General features: G+C 39.8%; 1 protein-coding gene across 1 annotated transcript in view; it reads right to left on the bottom strand.

Annotated features, from left to right (window-relative positions):
• PTPN9 (protein tyrosine phosphatase non-receptor type 9) overlaps positions 1-20,392 on the bottom strand; it is a 77,353-nt gene that overhangs the window by 28,826 nt on the left and 28,135 nt on the right. The window contains exons 2-5 of the mRNA XM_034668019.1: positions 11,621-11,764; positions 8,879-8,968; positions 8,054-8,178; positions 2,862-2,967 (exon numbers count right to left, since the gene is read on the bottom strand). Coding sequence (XP_034523910.1) covers positions 2,862-2,967; positions 8,054-8,178; positions 8,879-8,968; positions 11,621-11,764 — 465 coding nt within the window. The remainder of the gene's footprint in view (positions 1-2,861; positions 2,968-8,053; positions 8,179-8,878; positions 8,969-11,620; positions 11,765-20,392) is intronic.

Raw genomic sequence — 20,392 nt, 5'->3', positions numbered from 1 at the left:
CATGCAACTTTTTTTTTTTTTTAAAGTAGTCACTATACTCTACATAAACTCAAACTCACAGACCTAAATACGGAATCACTTACCCCACCTACTGAGCCAGCCAGGCACCCCTGAGCACACAACTATTGAACTCAGGGTTGTGAGTTCAAGCCCCACGTTGGGTGTAGAGATTACTTAAAAATAAAACAAAGGGGCACCTGGGTGGCTCAGTGGGCTAAGCATCTGCCTTCAACTCAGGTTATGATCCCAAGGTCTTGGGATCCAACCCCATGAAGGGCTCCCTGCTCAGTGGGGGAGTCTGCTTCTCTCTCTCCCTTTGCCTCTCCCCCACCTCATGCTCTCTCTCTCTCCCTTACTCTATCTCTCTCAAATAAATAAAATCTTTGAAAAAATTTAAAGCACACAAAACTAAATGTAAAAAGAATAAAAATGCAAAAAATATAGTCGAAACAACTTTTAGAAATAAGAGTGTGACAGGAAGCTTGACCTATGAGATATTAAACTTTATTTAAGACTTAAACAGTGCGTATGTTGGTCTAGATGGCTAAATCAATAGAATAGAGTGACAGAATAGACATGCCTACCATATGGGAATTTAGTGTAATATAAAGGTATCATCTCAAATGAGTAGGAAAAAAATGTATTAGTTAGTAAATGTTGCCCAGATAGCTATTTGAAAGCAAATTATTTTATCCATAATACTATGTATCATATATTATATGTATTATTAAAATATATATAGTATATGAAAATTACGTTGAAAAATAAAGAAAACATAGCAGTATGAGAAAAGACACCATAAAAGTGAGTAAGAAACTACAAAAAAAAGTGCTGGTAACACATACCTTATAACATTTTTAATAACAACTCTTATAAATTAGTAAAAGATAAACATTTTTGTAAAAAAATTGGGTAAAGTATATGAGGGGCGCATGGGTGGCTCAGTAGGTTGAGCAACTGACTCTTGGTTTTGGCTCAGGTCATGATCTCAGGGTGGTACCCCAGGCTCTGCTGAGCGGGGAGTCTGAGATTCTATTTCTCCCTCTCCCTCTGCCCTTATGCCCACTTGTGTGTGCTCACTCCTGTGCACACTCTTCTCCAAAATAAATATGTAAATCTTTTTAAAAAATTGAGTGAAGTATATGAGAAGAAAAAAAATGTAAATACCTATTGACAATAAACATGAAAATATGCTGAAGCTCATCAGTAATAAGAGAAATACCACGAACATGAATATGATTAAAATCCTAATATCAAATCAATGTTGATAAGACTGGTGAAAAAGGCTGTTGAGGGCTATTTGGCAATATTTATCAAAATTTAAATGTGTGAACTCTTCGACCCTACAAATCTGCTTATAGCAATTTATCCTTAGGAAATAATTGGTCAAATAGACAAAAATGTATATAAAACAATACTCACTGAAGCCTTTATAAACACACAAAAAATGGCATGAACTTCATTTTTTTCTGCTTGATACAGCCATAAAAAGAATACTCTGCTGCCATTAAAAAAAGTGAGGAAAGGGGTGCCTGGCCCCCTCAGTTGCTAGAGCGCGCAGCCCTTGATCTCAGGGTTGTGAATTCAAGCTCCACGCTGGGTGTAGAGCTTATTAAAAAAAAAAAAAAGTGAGAGAGAAAAGAAATGGGTAATAGCTATATGTACTGACATAGAAGGATGATGAAGACACAACTGTTAAGTAAAAAATGGCAAGTCATAACTACTGGATATAGTATTACTCCATATTTGTAAAGAAAAAAAAACATGTATCATCCTCATCAATGAAAAGAACTGAATCACAGCTAAATGCCATAATAGGGATTTTAGTAATACGGTGGTGAGTGACCAATGGAAGTACCAGAAAACAACATGCAATAAAATGCCCTCTTTATATACTCTGTGATAAAGCTATAATAGCCTTCTAAAAATCTACATCCACAGTAATCCCAAGTTAGATCCTAGAATAAAGACTATAGACTCCTAGATCAATGATTTCAAACTGCAAGTTGTCACTCAATGGGTCCTCAAATTAATTTAGTAGCTCACAACTTTTTAAAAATAGGAAATAGAATTATCAAAGTGCACACAGTAAGGGTTAAAGCTTGTTTTGTGAAACTTTTTTGTTTTGTGTATAAATATGTACACAAAGATCTACACACCCTCATCCTGGGACTCTGAAACCTAAACAGCTCTGAAAACCTTAACTTTCTTTTGAAGTCTGGTGCCCGAATTCATGAGCAGCAAAATCTGATCTGAAATGCCATAGGCTATTTATAGCCTTTATTCTTCTCCACTCATTATGAATAACACATTTTATTACAAAAATATTAATGTGTTCAATTATAAAGTGGCATATATACCATATTATCTTTTAAAATTCAAAATATTACAACTACCTCTGGACTTAAGAGTTTGGGATAAGAGAATAAACTTATCTATACGTAGAACTCCACATGTATGTGTATGGTTTGTGTTTACATACTTTTATGTATAAGGTCAGCATGTAAAACCTATTTCTGACTACAGCGAGACAAAAAGTCTGAAAGTCACTGGGTAGGTGACATTTTTCAGACACTGGACATACCTAGGCCTTCATTAATTCTTATTCTACACAACTCCAGGAATGGGGCAACACTCCTTTATGACTCAGAATGTTCCTTTGCATTTCCTTTTTTAATTCCTCCCACTTCATTTTTAAGACCATTTTGTATTCTGAGGAAGCACATATTAGTCATCATTTACAGGTGACCTTTACACTGAACATAATGTCTGAAGTTTACATCATTCCTAAATCTCCCAAAGAATAGAAAAAAGTATCCTAATCAGTGAAGGAGAATTGAGGGGCCCTCTCACAACCTTACCTTCAGCAGGTTTAGGACTTTCTTCCCAAGATCCAGCTCAAAGTTGGTATAATTAGAACCACACATGTCATAGATAAATACCAGTCCATTCCTCTGAGTTTCAAAGCTGTAAACCAACCATGGAACAAAAACACTTATAAGTAATAAGATGGATGAGAGAGGTTGAAAGCCTAGGGCAAAAAACAGAGTTATGGGACACATGAGGGACCAAAATAAGTGTCTCCCTGAATACTGGTCTTACAAAAAGATGATTTATCTTTGGTATCTGCTATACTTCTCATGATATTGTGATTTTACAATAAAAAAATATGTATTTGGTCTTCAACCTGGTTGCTGGCACCAAGCTCCTTTAAAATTGTTGGAATGTCCTAAGTGAAGAGAGTTAAAGGTGTCTTTTGAGATGTTAATGAGACAACTGGAATGCCCTTGGGTCCACATAAGGATGCCGATGGTTGCCAAGGAACCAACCTTGTGATTAGACAGCGTTGGTACTTTCACCCCACACCCTCCCCTCTGCCACCTCCAGGGAAAGGAAAGGGACTAGAAATTGAGTTCAATCTCAAATGGCCAATGATTTAATCAATCACGCTCATCTAATGAAGCCTCCATAAAACCCCAAAAGGATAGGGTTTGGACCTTCCAGATGGAGGTACTGAAAGAGTGGCCCTCTCAGAGAGAGCATGGAAGCTCTAGCCCCTTTCACCATACCTTTCCCTATGCATCCCTTCCACCTACCTATTTTGAATTATATCCTTTTATAATAAATTGGTAACCTAGTAAGTAAAATGAGTTCTGTGAGACACTCTAGTAAATTCACTGTACCCAAGAAGGGGGTTGTTGGAAACTTCAATCTATATAGCCCTGTTGATAAAAAAGCACAGGTGACAACCTTAACTTGCCACTGGCATCTGTGTTCCAGGAGTTGGGGTTGGGGGGGACAAGTCTTATAGGACAAGCAGACAGCATCAGAATTTAGTTGAATTGTAAAGCACTGAGTTGGTGTTAGAGAACTGCTTGGAGGTGTGGCAGAAAACCCTCACATGTTGGAATTGGAATTATGCTTACTAATGCATATTTATCAAGATCCAAACTCCTGTTGAGAATGTTCCAGAACATCTAGGTTATCAAAATTTGAACTGTTTCCTCCCAGGTTTCTGAATCTGCCTATCCAAATTTTGTAACATTCCATGTTCAACTCAAAAGTTTCCTCTTCCATGAAGACCTCCCTGATAACCATGATCAAAATGTACTGCTGTCCTTCACCCCCTTGCAGTCCCATAAATCTTCTTGTGGGATTTTCTTATGGTTCTTAAAGCACTTCAACTTTGGTTTTTTGTTTTGTTTTAATTTTATTTATTTATTTGACAGAGACAGCCAGCGAGAGAGGGAACACAATCAGGACAAGTGGGAGAAAAGAAGCAGGCTCCCAGTGGAGGAGCCTGATGTGGGGCTTGATCGCAGAACTCTGGGATCACGCCCTGAACTGAAGGCAGACGCTTAACGACTGTGCCACCCAGGCGCCCCTTCAACGTTGTTTTGTTTTTGTTGTTTTAAATATTTTATTTATTTATTTATTTGAGAAAGAGACAAAGAGAGCACAAGCAGAGGGAGGGGCAGAGGGAGAGAGAGAAGCAGACTCCGAGCTGAGCTGGAGCCCGTGCTTGGGGGCTCAATCCCAGGACCCTGAGATCATGATCTGAGCCGAAGTCAGACGCTTAACCAATTGAGCCACCCAGGTGTCCCAAAGCACTTCAACTCTGTAAAGCTATCTGATTCTCTCCTGGTAGCAAAAACATGTTTTGTTCACCTCATTACTCCCAACAGTCCCTAGCACAGTCCTCGCAAGTAAGTACATGATAAATGGTCGCTGAATTAGAATTCAGTGGGACTGGAAGCCCACTGCTAAGAAAATACTTCAGACCTGTGGGAAACTGTGAAACAAAACTCTAAGGCCAATGATGGTGAATGTAACTCTTGGGAGTTGGGGGAAGAGAACAAACCCATACATGGTCTTAGGAAAGCATCTTGAAAAGAGCTTGTTACCTCACTGAGGTTAAGAACATGTGAAGAGGGGCACCTGGGTAGCTCAGCTGGTTAAGCACCTGACTCTTGATTTCAGCTCAGGTCATATCTCAGAGTCATGAGATCCAGCCTTGTGTTAAACTCCCGGCTGGGTGTGGAGCCTGCTTAAAATTCTCTCTTCCTCTGCCCCTCTCTGGCTGCATGCACATGGGCTCTCTCTAAAAACAACAACAACAAAAAACAAAAAACATGTGAAGATATGAAAAGTATTCCTCAGTTCAATCTCCTTACTGCCTGAAGACTTCTCAAAGTTGTACTCTTCCACCAGATCCTTACCTATTTCAATCTGCATGCCTAAAAGATCATTGGGAATTAATTTTTTGTTTGGATTACTCATAGATGATAGCAATACCTTTCCTATCTACTTAAAATTGAGAAAAATGTTTGGCACAAAAGGATCCTGAAATCAGAAATGTCAATGTTATTTTGTATCCTACATTTTTTGCATGGTGGAAGTACCCAACCATGAAGTAGCATTTCAAAAATCTCTAATTCTGGGGTGCGTGGGTGGCTCAGTTGGTTAAGCATCTGCCTTTGGCTCAGGTCATGATCCCAGGGTCTTGGGATTGGGCCCCACATTGGGCTCCTTGCTCAGTAGGGAGCCTCCTTCTTCCTCTGCCCCTTCCCTTGCTTGTGTGCTCTCTCCCTCTCTATCTCAAATTAATAAACAAAATCTTTTTTAAAAATCGCTAATTCTGAGGTAGACCCAAGTTTTTCCAGCAGTTTCTGGGTTTCAAATGGTCTCAAGAGGTTACAGTTAATACAAAATCTTGACTCCTTTCATGATTCCAGAGAGACTATGATTCACCAAGATCAAAGATGGTCTTACAAGAGAAGCACAATTACTGAGTAGCCTTTCCAGGTCTAGAGACTTCCCATTTCTCCACAAGCTCCTGTGTGCACAGGAGTGAGCACAAGCTCTCAAGGGCCAAATTCAAAGAACTTTAGGTTTTCCCCTCACAGCACCAGCCTGTGGCAGAGGACTGAAACAAAGAGAAGTCAGTTCATAATGATGCAGGGTCTATATTCCTAAAAATTGCTCTTCCTGTAAAGGCACATGAAATAAATACAAATGTGGTAGGATCTTTGTTTTTCTGGGTACAGAATATGAGGTTTACAATGATAGCTAATTCCTTACTAAGAATAATTGTTTTCCTACTGAGTGATTCCTGAGCTGGATGCTACCTGGGAACAACAAGATGTTTAAAACATAGTCCCTGACATTTGTTTCAAAATAATTGAGGGTGGAGGGTGGGTGAGAGGCTATCAATGAAACAAGATTGGTTATAGATCACTCTGAAGACAAGTGATGTGTGGAAGTTTATGATACCATTTCCATGCCACCCATAGAGATTTGAGGATTTTCTATTATATAATGTGAAAAAGAAGGTTCCCTGCCTTCATAGAGGTTATAATCTAGTGGTAAACATACAAAACAACAGTATAAGTTAAATTACATCATAAGGCTGTGTAAAATTCAATACACAATAATTGGTATTCTTAGTAACTGCTGTTGGGGCATCTGGGTGGCTCAGTCAGTTAAGCATCTGCCTTTGGCTCAGGTCATGATCTCCGGGTCCTGAGAGGAGCCCTGTGTCGTGCTCCCTGCTCAGCAGGGAGTTTGCTTCTTCCTCTCCCTCTGCCCCTCCCCACCCTACTCGTGCTCTTGGTGAAAGTTAATATAGGAAAACAAGAATTTCTACTCACTAGTGAGAATATTTTGCTTGGGAGAAAAGGTTTCACATTTATTTATCTTATATGCACCTTCTGAATGATGAGTCACTAATGGTTTTTAAGAAAAGGGTGGACATCATGAAAACAGTTTTAAATATGTTTACCTGTGTGGTCTTCCTGTGGGATCCAATCAAAACTCGCATCGGAAAGAGCAAGCTTTGGCCACTGCCATGCCTATAGAAGTACACTGACCGTAAACTGCCCACGAAGGAAGGCCAGTGAATTTTCTGATAAAGGAGTCTTTCATTTATTCTCCTGAGCTAAAGCACTTCAAAGGAACCTATATTCTGGATATTATACCTGAAGACCAATCACAGGAAAGAAGAACTGAGAAATTTCACACTTCTGACCAGGCAGTACAGGGCCCCTGAGACCAGTGGTCCTTTCTCCTTACCTTAGTAAATGTCTCTTTTTCAGAATAATGCTGTGTGTGGTTTGGATATATCTCCCTATTGAGCATCAAAAGCAGAAGCTAAATACTACAGAAGTAACATTAACAAGGCAGTAACAAGTGAATTAGACAGAGAGGCCTACTTCGGACCATCCTTTGGCTATCCGTATCCTGTAAGTCCACGGTATGACTAAAGCTGTGCATGTATGTCTTTTACTATCTTAGGTTTCAGCCCTTGATACATCACTTCTAACCTGGAGGATTAGCCCAATAACAAACTAAATGGCTGTAAATGGCAATCACCAGAGAAAAAAGGAAGTACATCAAAAGGACAACATAGTAGGGTACAAATAGCTCTGGCCAAGAGCAAAGAAACTAGAATCTTATGCCTAACTGGACTGGTATGTGATAACTGTAAAAGAGTCGCGTAACTTCTTAGGGCTTGGTTTCTTTGCCTAAAATAGTCATGATACCATTTACCTTGGAGAGGGAAGGAGAAATTACCTGAGCTGATTTTGCTCATGCACCTGTTTATAAAGATGATTTTGCTTAACTTTGTACTTTTGGACTCTTCTCTCCTGAATGTTGATTCTCAAAATCCTGACCTAAATGGCATTATTCCTATTTTACAAAGAAAGTGAGGCCCCAGAGTGTTTTGAAAATCAATATTCAGGGCAAATGAGCAAAGGCCAGCACAAGTCATTTCCCCTTCACATTCTCTCAATAAGTAATTCTCAATACAATGAGGATAACTAGCTAATTGGCTTTCTCAGTTTCTGTGATCCTAAAATAGAGCCAAGCAGATAAAGATAAAGAATACCCACCATCTTGATAGTACCTGGAAACATGCCAAGCCCTTAAGGACATGGAATGTTTTCTATTCACAGCACTTCCCAGGCACATTCTAGGAGCAGGGTGAAGGCACTGCTGAGTTAATCAACTTAGTCAAGGACTATCACCAACTAAAACATATCTTCATGCTCACCTATCCACAGCTCTGTCTAGCAAGTAAAACAGAGCCTGAAGTACCACATGTTGTACTGACTTGTGGGGGTGATGCAATCTGGCAGTGAAGAGGGCAATGGAGGCTCCTGTTGGGTCCCGAACATTCTACAAGCAAATAAAACGAAACATTTAGAAACTAGAAAATCACAACAATCACTTAGGCTTCTTATATCCTAGAAAAAAATTTCATATGAAGAGAAGAGATGTTGGCAATACTTCTCTGACTTGCATCAGTTACTCCAGGAAGAGAAGAATGTTTATTTCATCCCATGCCTGATTCTTAGCAGCCCCTGGATCCTATTTGTGTCGTAGGGAAAAACTACATTCCCTTAACTTGTCAATGGCAGAGAGATTAAAGGATGGTCTACACTGGCTGCCTAGCTTATTTCCCAGACAGGATGGCAAAAGAAACCCACATCAGGGGAAAACCACAGAAGACAACCATGGTTTCCATGCTCTGCCTTAAAGTACCATTGTATACTTATTCAAATGGCTGTGACCTCTAGGTGGAGAGAGCCTGAATCCAATAAGGATGGGCCTCTGAACCACTGTATACCCCCCCAAAGACCTTGACGAAGTCTAATGGACCAATGAAGAAACTCTGCTTGACCTACTACTTACAACTGGTTCTCAATAACTTCACCTGTTACTAGAATTATTTTGTGCAACTGCATAGCTGCTTCATGTCTGTGACTGCTGAGACTCTCTAGATTCAGGACCAGGTATCTAGGAACAAAATTCAAACAGTACAGCAGCTACAAAAGGAAGTAATGAGACACTACAAGAAGGGTTCCTAAAGACTCACTAAGATGGTGAATTTCCCACTAAGGATCTCAGAACGGAGAGGTTCCTCATGAGGTTTCAGCTTCACAATGCCTTCCTTCCTTCGTGTTTCCTAAGAATAAAGCACAGCAAGATAAATTAATATGAAAATACCGTATATCTAGGCCAGCTTCATGTAACCATCAAATCTCAGAGATAAGGGACTTTAGAAGTCAACTAACTGAATCACGAATCCCTTTTTAACACCCTTCAGGTCTACTGTTATCTGAATTTCCGTCCAGTGCCACCTTATCAGCCTCTTAGGTATATTTTCCTTTAAATCAGTGAGAATCCTAACCCTGAAGACCAACTAATATGTATTTTTAGAGTGCAGGGTCAAAGTTCTTAAACATACATCAGCAGTGATATTGCAGCAAGATATTAAATATGCACCCCAAAAATGTCTGGAAGCAGACATTCTCACACATCCTCGAGGCTGAGGCCTCCCCCATCTTAAAAAGGAGCCATCCGTCCCCTTCATATGTTCTCCAACAAGACCTACCATGACCTCATTTTTCTTATCTCCACAGCAAGAATCTTTAAGCTCATCCTCACTTCCCTAATACTCAGTCCACTGCATTCTCATTCCCCCCAACCTAACTACTGCACTGAGAGCTGCCGTTCCAGGGCCAGGACCTTCCTTCCTGTCAGTGAACCCAGTGGGCATTTTCAGCTCTCCTTTTACATGACAAGGCTGACCACTCACCTTCCCTTTCCCTTAAGACAGTCTCTATCAGAGATAGAGAATACTCTCTCAGTTTTCCTATTTCTTCAACTATTGCTACTAAGTCTCCGTTGTTTATTTTTTTCTGGGTTTTTTTTTTTTTAGAGAGAGAGTGAGGAGGGGAGGGGCAGAAGGAGAGTGAGAGTGACACGGGGCTGGATCTCACAACCGTGAGATCATGACCTGAGTTGGACACTTAAGCCACTGAGCCACCTAGGTGCCCCTTGTGGGGGGTTTTTGTTCATTTGCGTTCATTTGCAATTGCAATTCATTCATTGGCTCATTCATTTATTCTGCAAATATTTGTAGAGCAATTATTATGTGCCAGGCACTGAGCTAAGTGCTAGGAACACATTGGTGAACAAAACACACCAGGTCTTTGTTTATATTCTTGCCCAATTCATCCCTAAAATCAAATTCAAATGCCTTCAGAGGCAGGGCAGCAAGTGAAGACAGTATTTGTGCTAGGATTACAGGAGAGTGCATGCCCTACCTAAAGCATTCAAATTCAACTTTTAAGACAACACTGAACCAAAGATAGCAAAAAGTCTGAGGTGACATTCAGCCCTACATATCTTCTCCTCATACTCTCCTGGAATGACCTCACTTTCTCATGGCTCCAATATTCAGCACTACTTTGGTCACTCGAAATCTCTACTTCTGGTCCAGATTTCTTTCCTGAACCCCATTCCAACTTCTTTAAGAACATGTCTATTTGTATATTCCAATGGCACTTCAGATTTAACATGGCCAAACTGAACTCATGACCTTGTCTCTCCACACACCTGCACTATTTCAGTGTCTCCTACAATTAGTGAATAGTACCCATTTACCCTGCCACCCAAGTCAAAGACTTGAAACCCTTGACTCTTCTTTCCTTACACACCAGTTTAAGCAACCCTGTTTTACCAATCTTACTTCTAGAATCTGCCCATTTTTTCTCTATCTCCCCTAATACTACACTTAATGACACCACAATTGTCTCTCTCCAAGTACATTGGCCTTCTAATTGGTCTGACAGTCCTGATCCGTTCTCTAAAGCACAGTGAGAAAATAATTTCAGAACGCATATCTGATCAAGTTATTCTGCTGTTTTTGCCTTCAATGAATTTCTGTTCCCTTAAGAAAATAATAGATACTTCATGATCTAGCCTTGCTTACTTTTGCTGCTCAATCTCTTGACATCTCTCCACTCTCAATAAGCATGACTGCTGGGCTCAATTCCTCTATTGTCACTAGGAATCTGAACTTCTATTCTCTCTGCCATACTCCCCTGTCCAATTCCTAATCTATTCTTCAGATCTTAATTTAGAAATAATTTCCTTTAAGAAGGCTTCCTTGACCCTTCTAAGTAAATGTGCTTCTGTAGAACCAAGTAGTGCCTTACCATAACTTTCTGTAATTGTGTGTCTACTTTCTCTTTCTAAATAGTAATCTCTACACCTAGAACATACTATGTATACAATAAACATCTGTTGAATAAATGAGTGAATATTGTGGGGGACACACAATATTGTATGTATGACCCACAAGATAGGCATAAGTGAGCTTTTAGTCTTGAACTAATCCTGGATGCCTTATCCTCCTTTTTTAATTTAGAGAGATTCTTTATCTTTTTTTTTTTTTAAAGATTTTATTATTTATTCAACAGAGATAGAGACAGCCAGCGAGAGAGGGAACACAAGGGGGGAGTGGGAGAGGAAGAAGCAGGCTCATAGCAGAGGAGGCCTGACGTGGGGCTCGATCCCATAACGCCGGGACCACGCCCTGAGCCGAAGGCAGACGCTTAACCGCTGTGCCACCCAGCCGCCCCGAGAGATTCTTTATCTTGTCAGAAGGATTTTCTGATTTCAAGGTAGGGCTCCTAGATACTTACCTGATTTTTTAAAAATGAGAGTGGGGAGAACACTCAGAACCACTGCATGCAGTGTGTGACAGAAAACAGCAACACAGAGAGCCCAACTACCACAGGTCCCCTCCCCAACCCCCCAAGTTACATACTCTGTAGGAGTGGAACAACTCTATGGCGCGGAGCACATCAAACTTCCGGGCCATGAGGAACTTGACAGCCACATTCCAAGAGAGGGGGGAAACATTGTACTGAACTGTCCACTTGTTAATCTCTTCAAGAAACTGCTTGGTGGCCTGTTTGACAAAGAAAGTAAAGAAAATTTAGTTAGTAGAGAACGTATTTATGGAAACAACAAAAAAGCAAGAAAAAAATATCCTTTCCTCAACCAACTGTGAACCCAAAGTTTCCTACAAGGAGCAGGGAAAGACAAAAGCTGGAAAACACGTCTTAAAGCAAAAATAGTTAAAATTCATACTATGTAATGAGGCCAGAACCGGGAGCCAGGTTCAGAGAGCAGGGCTTAGCATAGGGATGTATGAAGAAAAAATGAGGGGGGAGACCAAGGAACCCAAATAGGATGCAAATCACTGGACCCAAAGCAAAAAAACAGCAGTTTGTTATTTTTGTTGTTGTTTACAATAAAAGGTGGATGGGCCCCTTAAAGGGTTACTGCACAATGTGCATCATGGTACCACGGTCTCAGCTGCTGTTTTGGTCCCACCAAGCCAACTGGATACAGCAAAACCATCAGAAAATGGTTTTGGCTTTGGAATTAGCAATACTATTTGAGAGCAGCAAAGCTATTAAGAAGAATTTAACAAATCAAAAGGCCAACTGTTCTTTATGCTGACTGACCCCACAGGACCTCTTCATGCTTCACATGGCAGCCCCAAAACTCAGACATTAGTGCCCAGAGTCATTAACAGCCCCTCTGGATAGTGGTTGCTGGAGGATGGGTGGAGAGCCTCATATTGGGGGAGGAGTAGAAAATTTTAATTTTCACCGTCTGATCCCGAGCTGGCAAGAGGCCTGTTTCTAGAATTGTTCCTATCTCTTGATTAACCCAAATTCTTCTATCCTCTCTCGATCTATTTCTCCTTACATTTATAACCCGTTTCTGTTCTAGCCAAACTACTCTTCTGTTCCTTTAGTTTTTGAATAGGATTCACATCAGGATTTTTTTTTAAAGATTTTTATTTTTTTAAGTAATCTCTACACCCAGTGTGGGGCTTAAACTCACAACCCCGAGACTGAGAGTCACAAGCTCCACCAACTGAGCCAGCCAAGCACCCCTACACTGGGATTTTTTGCATGCATATTCTCAATTGCTAAACACTTTCTGCATGGCTATCTGGTCCCTTCCACCCAGAAACTTTTCTCACATTTTCATCCAAAATGTGACCAACTTGATGAGAATTCTGAAACTTAATTTATCAACCAATCAACCCACAGTTAAGATATATTTATTTATTCATTTAAAGATTTTATTTATTTATTTGACATAGAGAGAGAGAGCACAAGCAGGGGGAGCAGCAGGCTGAGGGAGAGGGAGAAGCAGGCTCCCCGCTAAGCAGGGAGCCTAATGCATGCAGGGGCTCGATCCCAGGACCTCAGGATCATGAGCCAAAGGCAGATGCTTAACTGGCTGAGCCACCCAGATGCTCCAATTAACATGTATTTATTAAACTATTATCTATTGGGGGCACCTGGGTGGTGCAATCGTTAAGCGTCTGCCTTCGGCTCAGGGCATGATCCCGGCGTTCTGGGATCGAGCCCCACATCAGGCTCCTCCTCTAGGAGCCTGCTTCTTCCTCTCCCACTCCCCCTGCTTGTGTTCCCTCTCTCGCTGGCTGTCTCTCTCTCTGTCAAATAAATAAATAAAATCTAAAAAAAAAAAAAAAAAAACCCACAAAAAAAACCTCTTATGTATTGGTTAACTACTTGTTAATATCTGTGCTAAGAAGAATACAAGGAATGCAAAAATAAGGTTTGCTTTAAAAGGTGTAATACTAACCTACTATGTGTCCATGGACAAGGTAATTCTCTCTTCATCTCTAATTTTTCAATTGAAAAACAAGGGGAGAGGCAGCTGGGTGGCTCACTTGGTTAAGTGTCTGCCTTCAGCTCAGGTCATGATCTCAGGGTCCTGGGATGGAGCCCCAGGTCAGGCTCCCTGCTCAGTGGGTAGTCTGCTTCTCCCTCTCCCTTTGCCACTCCCTATGCTCATGCTCGCTCTCTCGAAAGAAAGAAAGAAAGAAAGAAAGAAAGAAAGAAAGAAAGAAAGAAAGAAAGAAAGAAAGAAAAGAAAAGAAAAGAAAAAAAGGAAAGGGAAGGAAGGAAGGAAGGAAGGAAGGAAGGAAGGAAGGAAGGAAGGAAGGAAGGAAGAAGGAAGGAGGAAGAAAGAAAGAAGAAAAGAAAAGAAAAAAGACAAGACAGACAAGGGGAGAAAGGGTAACAAGCAATTGACCTACTTCAGATTCTTGGCAACAAGTCCTACCTTGCAAATACAATTCAAATTGCTACATTTGTATTTTAAAAACTAGCAAATTAGAGTCCCAGGAAAGTCAGCAATACCTCACAAGAGAGCACCTGATTCATTCCCCAATTTCTATGAAAGGAAAAAGACACTTTATAAACCAGAGTAAAATCTAAGAGGCCTAAAGCAGCACCTGAGCTTTAGAACCTTCCAAACAAGGCAATATAACTTACACCACTGTAAAAGCAGAGAACCAGCAAAACTAATCAGGCAAAGTGCATAAAAAGAGCCAAGAAATAAAGGCCATGAAGAAAAACTCTCAGATGATCACTTTGGCCCAGGACCAGTTTAAATCGGACCAGAGAAATGAGTCCTGGAGAAGACAACAGGACAAACTTAGAATGCTCCACCAGAAAACAGTCTGAGTTGCCTCTGTGGGGAGAGTGGCCAGCATCAGAATGAGGAAAGACGGAAGGGAGAAGAGAAGTGGGCACAGAAACATCCCAGAAACAAAACTTCAGCCAGCCCGGAAGGTCCCCAGGAGACTTTGTAAAGGGTTATTTGTTTTTTAATTAACATATCATCTTTAAATCCAGCCCTCTCCTGGGCTTGGCTGAAGCTGCCTATAGAATAAAACACAGAGTAACAGCAGAACAGCAGAATTTTTTCCCCTTTCCTAATAAAAATAATAAACAGACAAATCAATATGCAGGTAGGAGGAGGAAATACAGTTAAACAGCTAGGGGGTGATATAAACTCCTAACACATCCAATTACTAAGATGATTTTTCATTTTTCATAAATAAGCCATGCCTCAATAAGAGACATGCAGGTTTCACACGCTTCCTTCAAAGTATGTACATACTGTCTTCCTTCTTATTAAACTCAGTTTCTTCAAAGTTCTTAATGTCCTGTAGCTCCCAAGAGCTGTTGCCTTGAGCTGACCTCTGTCCCCTGCTGGTCAGGATGTTATTCTTGGCTTTAAGCACGGGAACAATTCCTCCTGATTTGGCCTGACTAGGCCCTGCATGAAGAGAGTCCAGTGTACTGTAAACAGTGATGTGATATTTACAGATACAAATACACACACACACACACACATGCCATCTGTTATGTTCAGCCTCAGATTCACCATGCTGCATCCCTATCCCTCTTGTGGAAGAGACAAACCTCTTAAAGAAGTCAGAAAAGATGGCCTCCGTCAACACCCTTTCTCTAGAAAGATAGTAAGATATCTTCCTCTGTTTACACATGAATTCAGCACAACCACTAAGTATAGACCAATTTGTGGTCCTGTTGGTACCAGAGAAACAAGTCCCAGCAATTTTAATGAGCAACACACTCTTCATAAGAGATAATCGAAATTCCTAAATTTAATATTGTGTTATTTCCTGGTGAACAGAAGAATGAGCCAAAAGATGAGTCACAGCTTTTAAAATACTTCAACTCAAGGTCAATGGTTTGAATCTATCTAACTTTATGAGTTAACTGTAAGTTGTTAACACCTGGCAGCTAAGGCATGGTCACAGTTCAAACAGCTTTGGTCTTCCTTTGGGAAAAAGGTCTGAACTGATGTACAGAAAAACTAACATTACCATTTACAACCTTCCTCAACCCACTTTTCAGGTACATGTAAGATTTGTTTCAGCATTGTCAAAAGCTTACTGTAATTACATACTATTCCCACAATCATGTTTACATAGATAAAAGCAAGTTTCTTGACTACAGCCATGAGGATAAAGATACTAGGGAACCTACTATAAAATGGCTGAGATATCTGTCAATTAAGTGGATTACACACTAGATACTATCCACTGATGTTAAATATGTTACTGGGGAGAATAAAATCAACAGTCTTCATGTTACCTCAAATTTCCAAGAGCAGCTACGATTTTGAGATGAGCTCTAGGCAAAGGGCTAGCCAACCAAAAGATCAAGAAAAACGTGCTGGCATGCTCAGTTCCACAGCAACTTAAATCCTGTGTTCCAACACAAATGGCAGGTCATTTAACCTCTCTGAGCCTCAATGTCCTCATCTGTAAAGGTAAGGCCTGAATGAGACAACTGATAGGAAGGCACCATAGTATCTGGCAAGTAGTAGGTAGTCTCTGAACCGATGTTCATTCTCTTTTTCTTTACCCCAGTCACTTCACATTAAAACTTATTTCAATAGTTAGAGTTCCTCAGAATCAAGTGATCTGTTTCTCTTTAGCCTTTAGCAATTCAATCTCTCTAATCCACCTTATCCAAAAGCATAAATCTAAATTAGAAACCTCCAACATGTGTTCAACTGCAAGACAAAAGTCTCTAAAGGAGCGACTTCTCATTCAGGGCTCTGCACAATACAGAAGAAGCTGGGTCGGGAAGTATTTATGCCACCCCCCCCCCCCCCCGCCCCCATCTCTAAATCCTTTTGTCCGTACTTTCAGAGGATTAACACTGCCATCCCGGACATTAAATTGTTCCATTAAAATAAAGGAACAATTTGGTGCAGGACACACACCATGCAAAAAATGCGGTTACTATGAATTGAATACCTAAATAACGAAAGTGATTGAATAGAAAACTCTGCCTGTTACCTCTAACATGTTTTTGATGTTACCTCTGTATTTCAACAAATATGCTTTTTCCTCATTAGTTTCAGTGACACATGCATTAGTAAATTATCTTTCTCTCGTGCCTATCTTTCCTTCACTGCAAACAGTTGTATTGTGTTTTTTCTTTAAAGATTTTATTTATTTGACAAAGAGCGCGCAAGTGCAGGGGGAGTGGCAGACAGAGGGAGAGGGAGAAGCAGGCTCCCCACTGAGCAGGGAGTCCAATATGGAGCTCAATCCCAGGACCCTGAGATCATTCCCATTCGAGCTAAAGGGTACAAGCTTAACCGACTGAGCCACCCACGTGCCCCACGAACTGTTGTGTTGTTTAGCCTAAACTCTTCAATTCGGATCAATATGCTAGGAAACAGAATCTGAGCTAAGACACACTAGCTTGCTACCATGCAGCAAGGTGATATTTGTTCCATTTCTAAACTGAAAACTGTAATCTTCCCATTAACCCTTTGATATTGTGCCACATATGGAAATAAACCTAGTTCCTTTGAATTAATATTTACTTATATTTATAGGAAAATTTTGCCTTTCCTTAAAATGTAATTTTGGGACACCTGGGTGGCTCAGTTAAGCGTCTGCCTTTGGCTTAGGTAGTGATCTCAGGGTCCTGGGATCCAGCCCCACATGGGGCTCCTTGCTCAGCAGGGAGCCTGCTTTTCCCTCTCTTCCCTGCTTGTGCTGGGAAGAGAATTACATTTCTTTTTAAAGATTTTATTTATTCATTTGAGAGAGAGAGAACAAGCAGTGGGGAGGGACAGAGAGAAAGAGAAGCAGACTCCCCGCTGAGCAGGAAGCCCAACGTGGGGCTCCATCCAAGGACTGGGAGACCATGACCTGAGCTGAAGACAGACACGCAACCAACTGAGCCACCCAGGCACCCCAGGAAAATGTAATTTTAAAAGAGCCAGTGCTTGCTTTGTTTTAAATTTTAATTCCAGTGTAGTTAACATAGTGTTATATTAGCTTCAGGCATATGATATAGTGATTCAACAATTCTAATACATTACTCAGGGCTCATCATGATAAGTGTACTCTGAGCGAATGCTTTCTTTTAAAGATTTATTTATTTTAGAGAGAATATTTATTTATTTATTTTAGAGAGAGTAATCTCTAACCTTTTACTGCATCTGGGAAGGAAAAAGTTTTAAGAAAAATTTCTGATTTTATCATATTTTAAAACACAGTAATAAAGGAAATTTGCAAAAAAGAAAAAGTCATCCATGTTTTCGTATTTTTAATAATTTAAAAATTAAAGTCAACAGAAAAATACCAATAAATATATAATTTTCTAAATATACATCCCACAACCTCCCCAAACACACACACACACACACACACACACACACACACACACACACCCCACCTCCTGGGGGGTGGGAAGAAGAAAGCAGGACTATTCGAATGTATATCGTTCTAGTTGAGGGAATCCTGGCCTCTCTGGCAACCAGCCATAACTAGCAGCAGTAGTATTCCCTTCAAGGCAACCAAACAGTAGAACTCTTTCAGGAAGGCAGTCGTGTAGTCAGGCAAACATTCACAAGTATTTGCTGAGGGCCTACTCTGTGCTAAGCAGTATAGTAGCTGTACAGGAGACACAATTTAGAAAAAGACTCTACTCTGAGCAGTTTACAGTCATTTAAATATGGAGGCAGATATACAAATAGTCATTGTCATATAATTTTATACATTCTAGGACATATCTACAAACAGAGTGCTATGGAATTCAAACTATCTCTAGGACAATTTTTTTTCACCTTTTTAGAGGAATACCTTGAAGGATGAGTAGGAATTTGCCAGGTAGACACAAGCATTCTGGTTGGAAAAAACAAAATGTGTAGAGACAGAGTCAGGAAAGAACAGGAATTACTGGGGACATAGCGTAGCTGGTGTGTCCAGTTTGTATGACAGAGAATGGAGGGAATGAGCTGACTTGGTGACTAAGCCACTATTGGAAGGCCCTTGTATACTGTGCTCCAGATTCCAGGCATGATCCTATAGACATGAAGGAGTCAATAGAGATCTTTAAGCAAAGGGCTGCGATGGTAACTTTGGTCCTCCTGTCTCCCTGATCGCCCCCCACCCCCGCCAAATTATTGTTAGCAGTAGGGAATCCAAACTGGAAAAGGAAAATTTAGCTGCAGGGAGGTAGGTTCTGTGAAGGCAGGGATCACTGCCTATTTTATTCACTAGTTCCTGGTATTATGCCTGGCACAAATAAATATCTCTAATCACATCTCCTAACAAATATGTATGATGAATGAATGAACAACAGAACTCTGAAGAACATTAACATTTAGAGAATAGAAAGAGGAGGAAGAACCAAGAAACTATAACTTTTAAAAATACCAGTGATTACCTCTGAAACCAATAATACATTGTTAATTGAATTAATTTATTTTATTTTATTTTTTTTAATGATTTTTTATTATATTATGTTAATCACCATACAGTACATCCCCGGTGTTAACTGAATTTAAATAAAAATTACAAAAAATAAAACTACCACTGACCACTGAGTATCAAAGAAATGTAAATTAAAAAACAAGAGTTGTCAAATATCCCCTATTCAAAAAAACAAAACAAAACAAAACAAAACAAAAACCAATTACATAATGTTCTCTTACACCTTCATGGGACAAATAGCTCTCACGTTACATAGCAGCATAGAGCAAATACACCTTGTAACCAAAGAGGGCTTATCCCAGGAATGAAAAGGCAATTTAACATCAAGAGATCTATCAAAGCAATTTTTATATTAACAGACCCTAAAGGAAAAAGAATATATAACCTTCTCAACAGATGATGAAAATGACGGGATAAAATTCAACACCTATTTATGATTTTTTTTTTTAAAGATTTATTTATTTATTTGACAGAGATAGAGACAGCCAGCGAGAGAGGGAACACAAGCAGGGGGAGTGGGAGAGGAAGAAGCAGGCTCATAGTCCAAGAGCCTGATGTGGGGCTCGATCCCACAACTCCGGGATCACGCCCTGAGCCGAAGGCAGACGCTTAACCGCTGTGCCACCCAGGCGCCCCTATGATTTTTTTTAATGTAGCAAACTAGGTATAGAGGGAATTACCTTAATTGGGTAAGGGTTATCTAATAGAAACCTAAGCAATCATCACATTAAATAGTGAAACATTAGTAGTTGTTTTTGTTTTGTTTTTTTCTGTTAAAGATCGAAAGGCCAGGAGGCCGTTTACTACCCCTACTATGCAACATAGTACTGAAGGTCATATGCTGCAACTAAGACAAAAAGAAATCTGGTGCATAAATAGAGGAATTTTAAAGAACAGAATAAAATCCAAAAACAATTCTATGTAAATACAGGATTTTTAAATCCAATCCTTTGTATATGTATGATTAAGTGATTCACCAGTTAATTTAAAAAACATATTTTTAAAAAGCACATTATATGAATTTGTTCATTTATATGTATAAAATACTTATAGAACAATATACAAAAACCTGGTAATACTGATCACCTCTGGAGAGAGGAACTGAATTGAGGCTGGGAAACAAGCTAGGAAAATATAAACTTTCATGTCTTTTCAATTTTAAGCCATGTCCATGCATAACCAAGTCCAAAAGCTAAATAAAATGTATAAATTTAAAGAGATAAATGTTAAAAAGATATTTGTCTACCAATTAACAAAATTAAAAAGACTGAAACCATACATTATAGGCAATAATATGGGAAACAGGTGCTTTCATACAATGTGGCAACTACATATAATCCACGCTACTTCTTTGTATCAATTTGGCACTGACCAAGCACAGTTTTCTTTTATTTATTTATTTATTTATTTATTTATTTATTTATTTATTTA

Source organism: Ailuropoda melanoleuca, chromosome 9 (assembly GCF_002007445.2).
Source record: "Ailuropoda melanoleuca isolate Jingjing chromosome 9, ASM200744v2, whole genome shotgun sequence".
Classification (NCBI taxonomy): domain Eukaryota; kingdom Metazoa; phylum Chordata; class Mammalia; order Carnivora; family Ursidae; genus Ailuropoda; species Ailuropoda melanoleuca.
The sequence above is the reverse complement of the archived record's forward strand: the minus strand, read 5'-3'. Positions and strand labels throughout refer to the sequence as shown.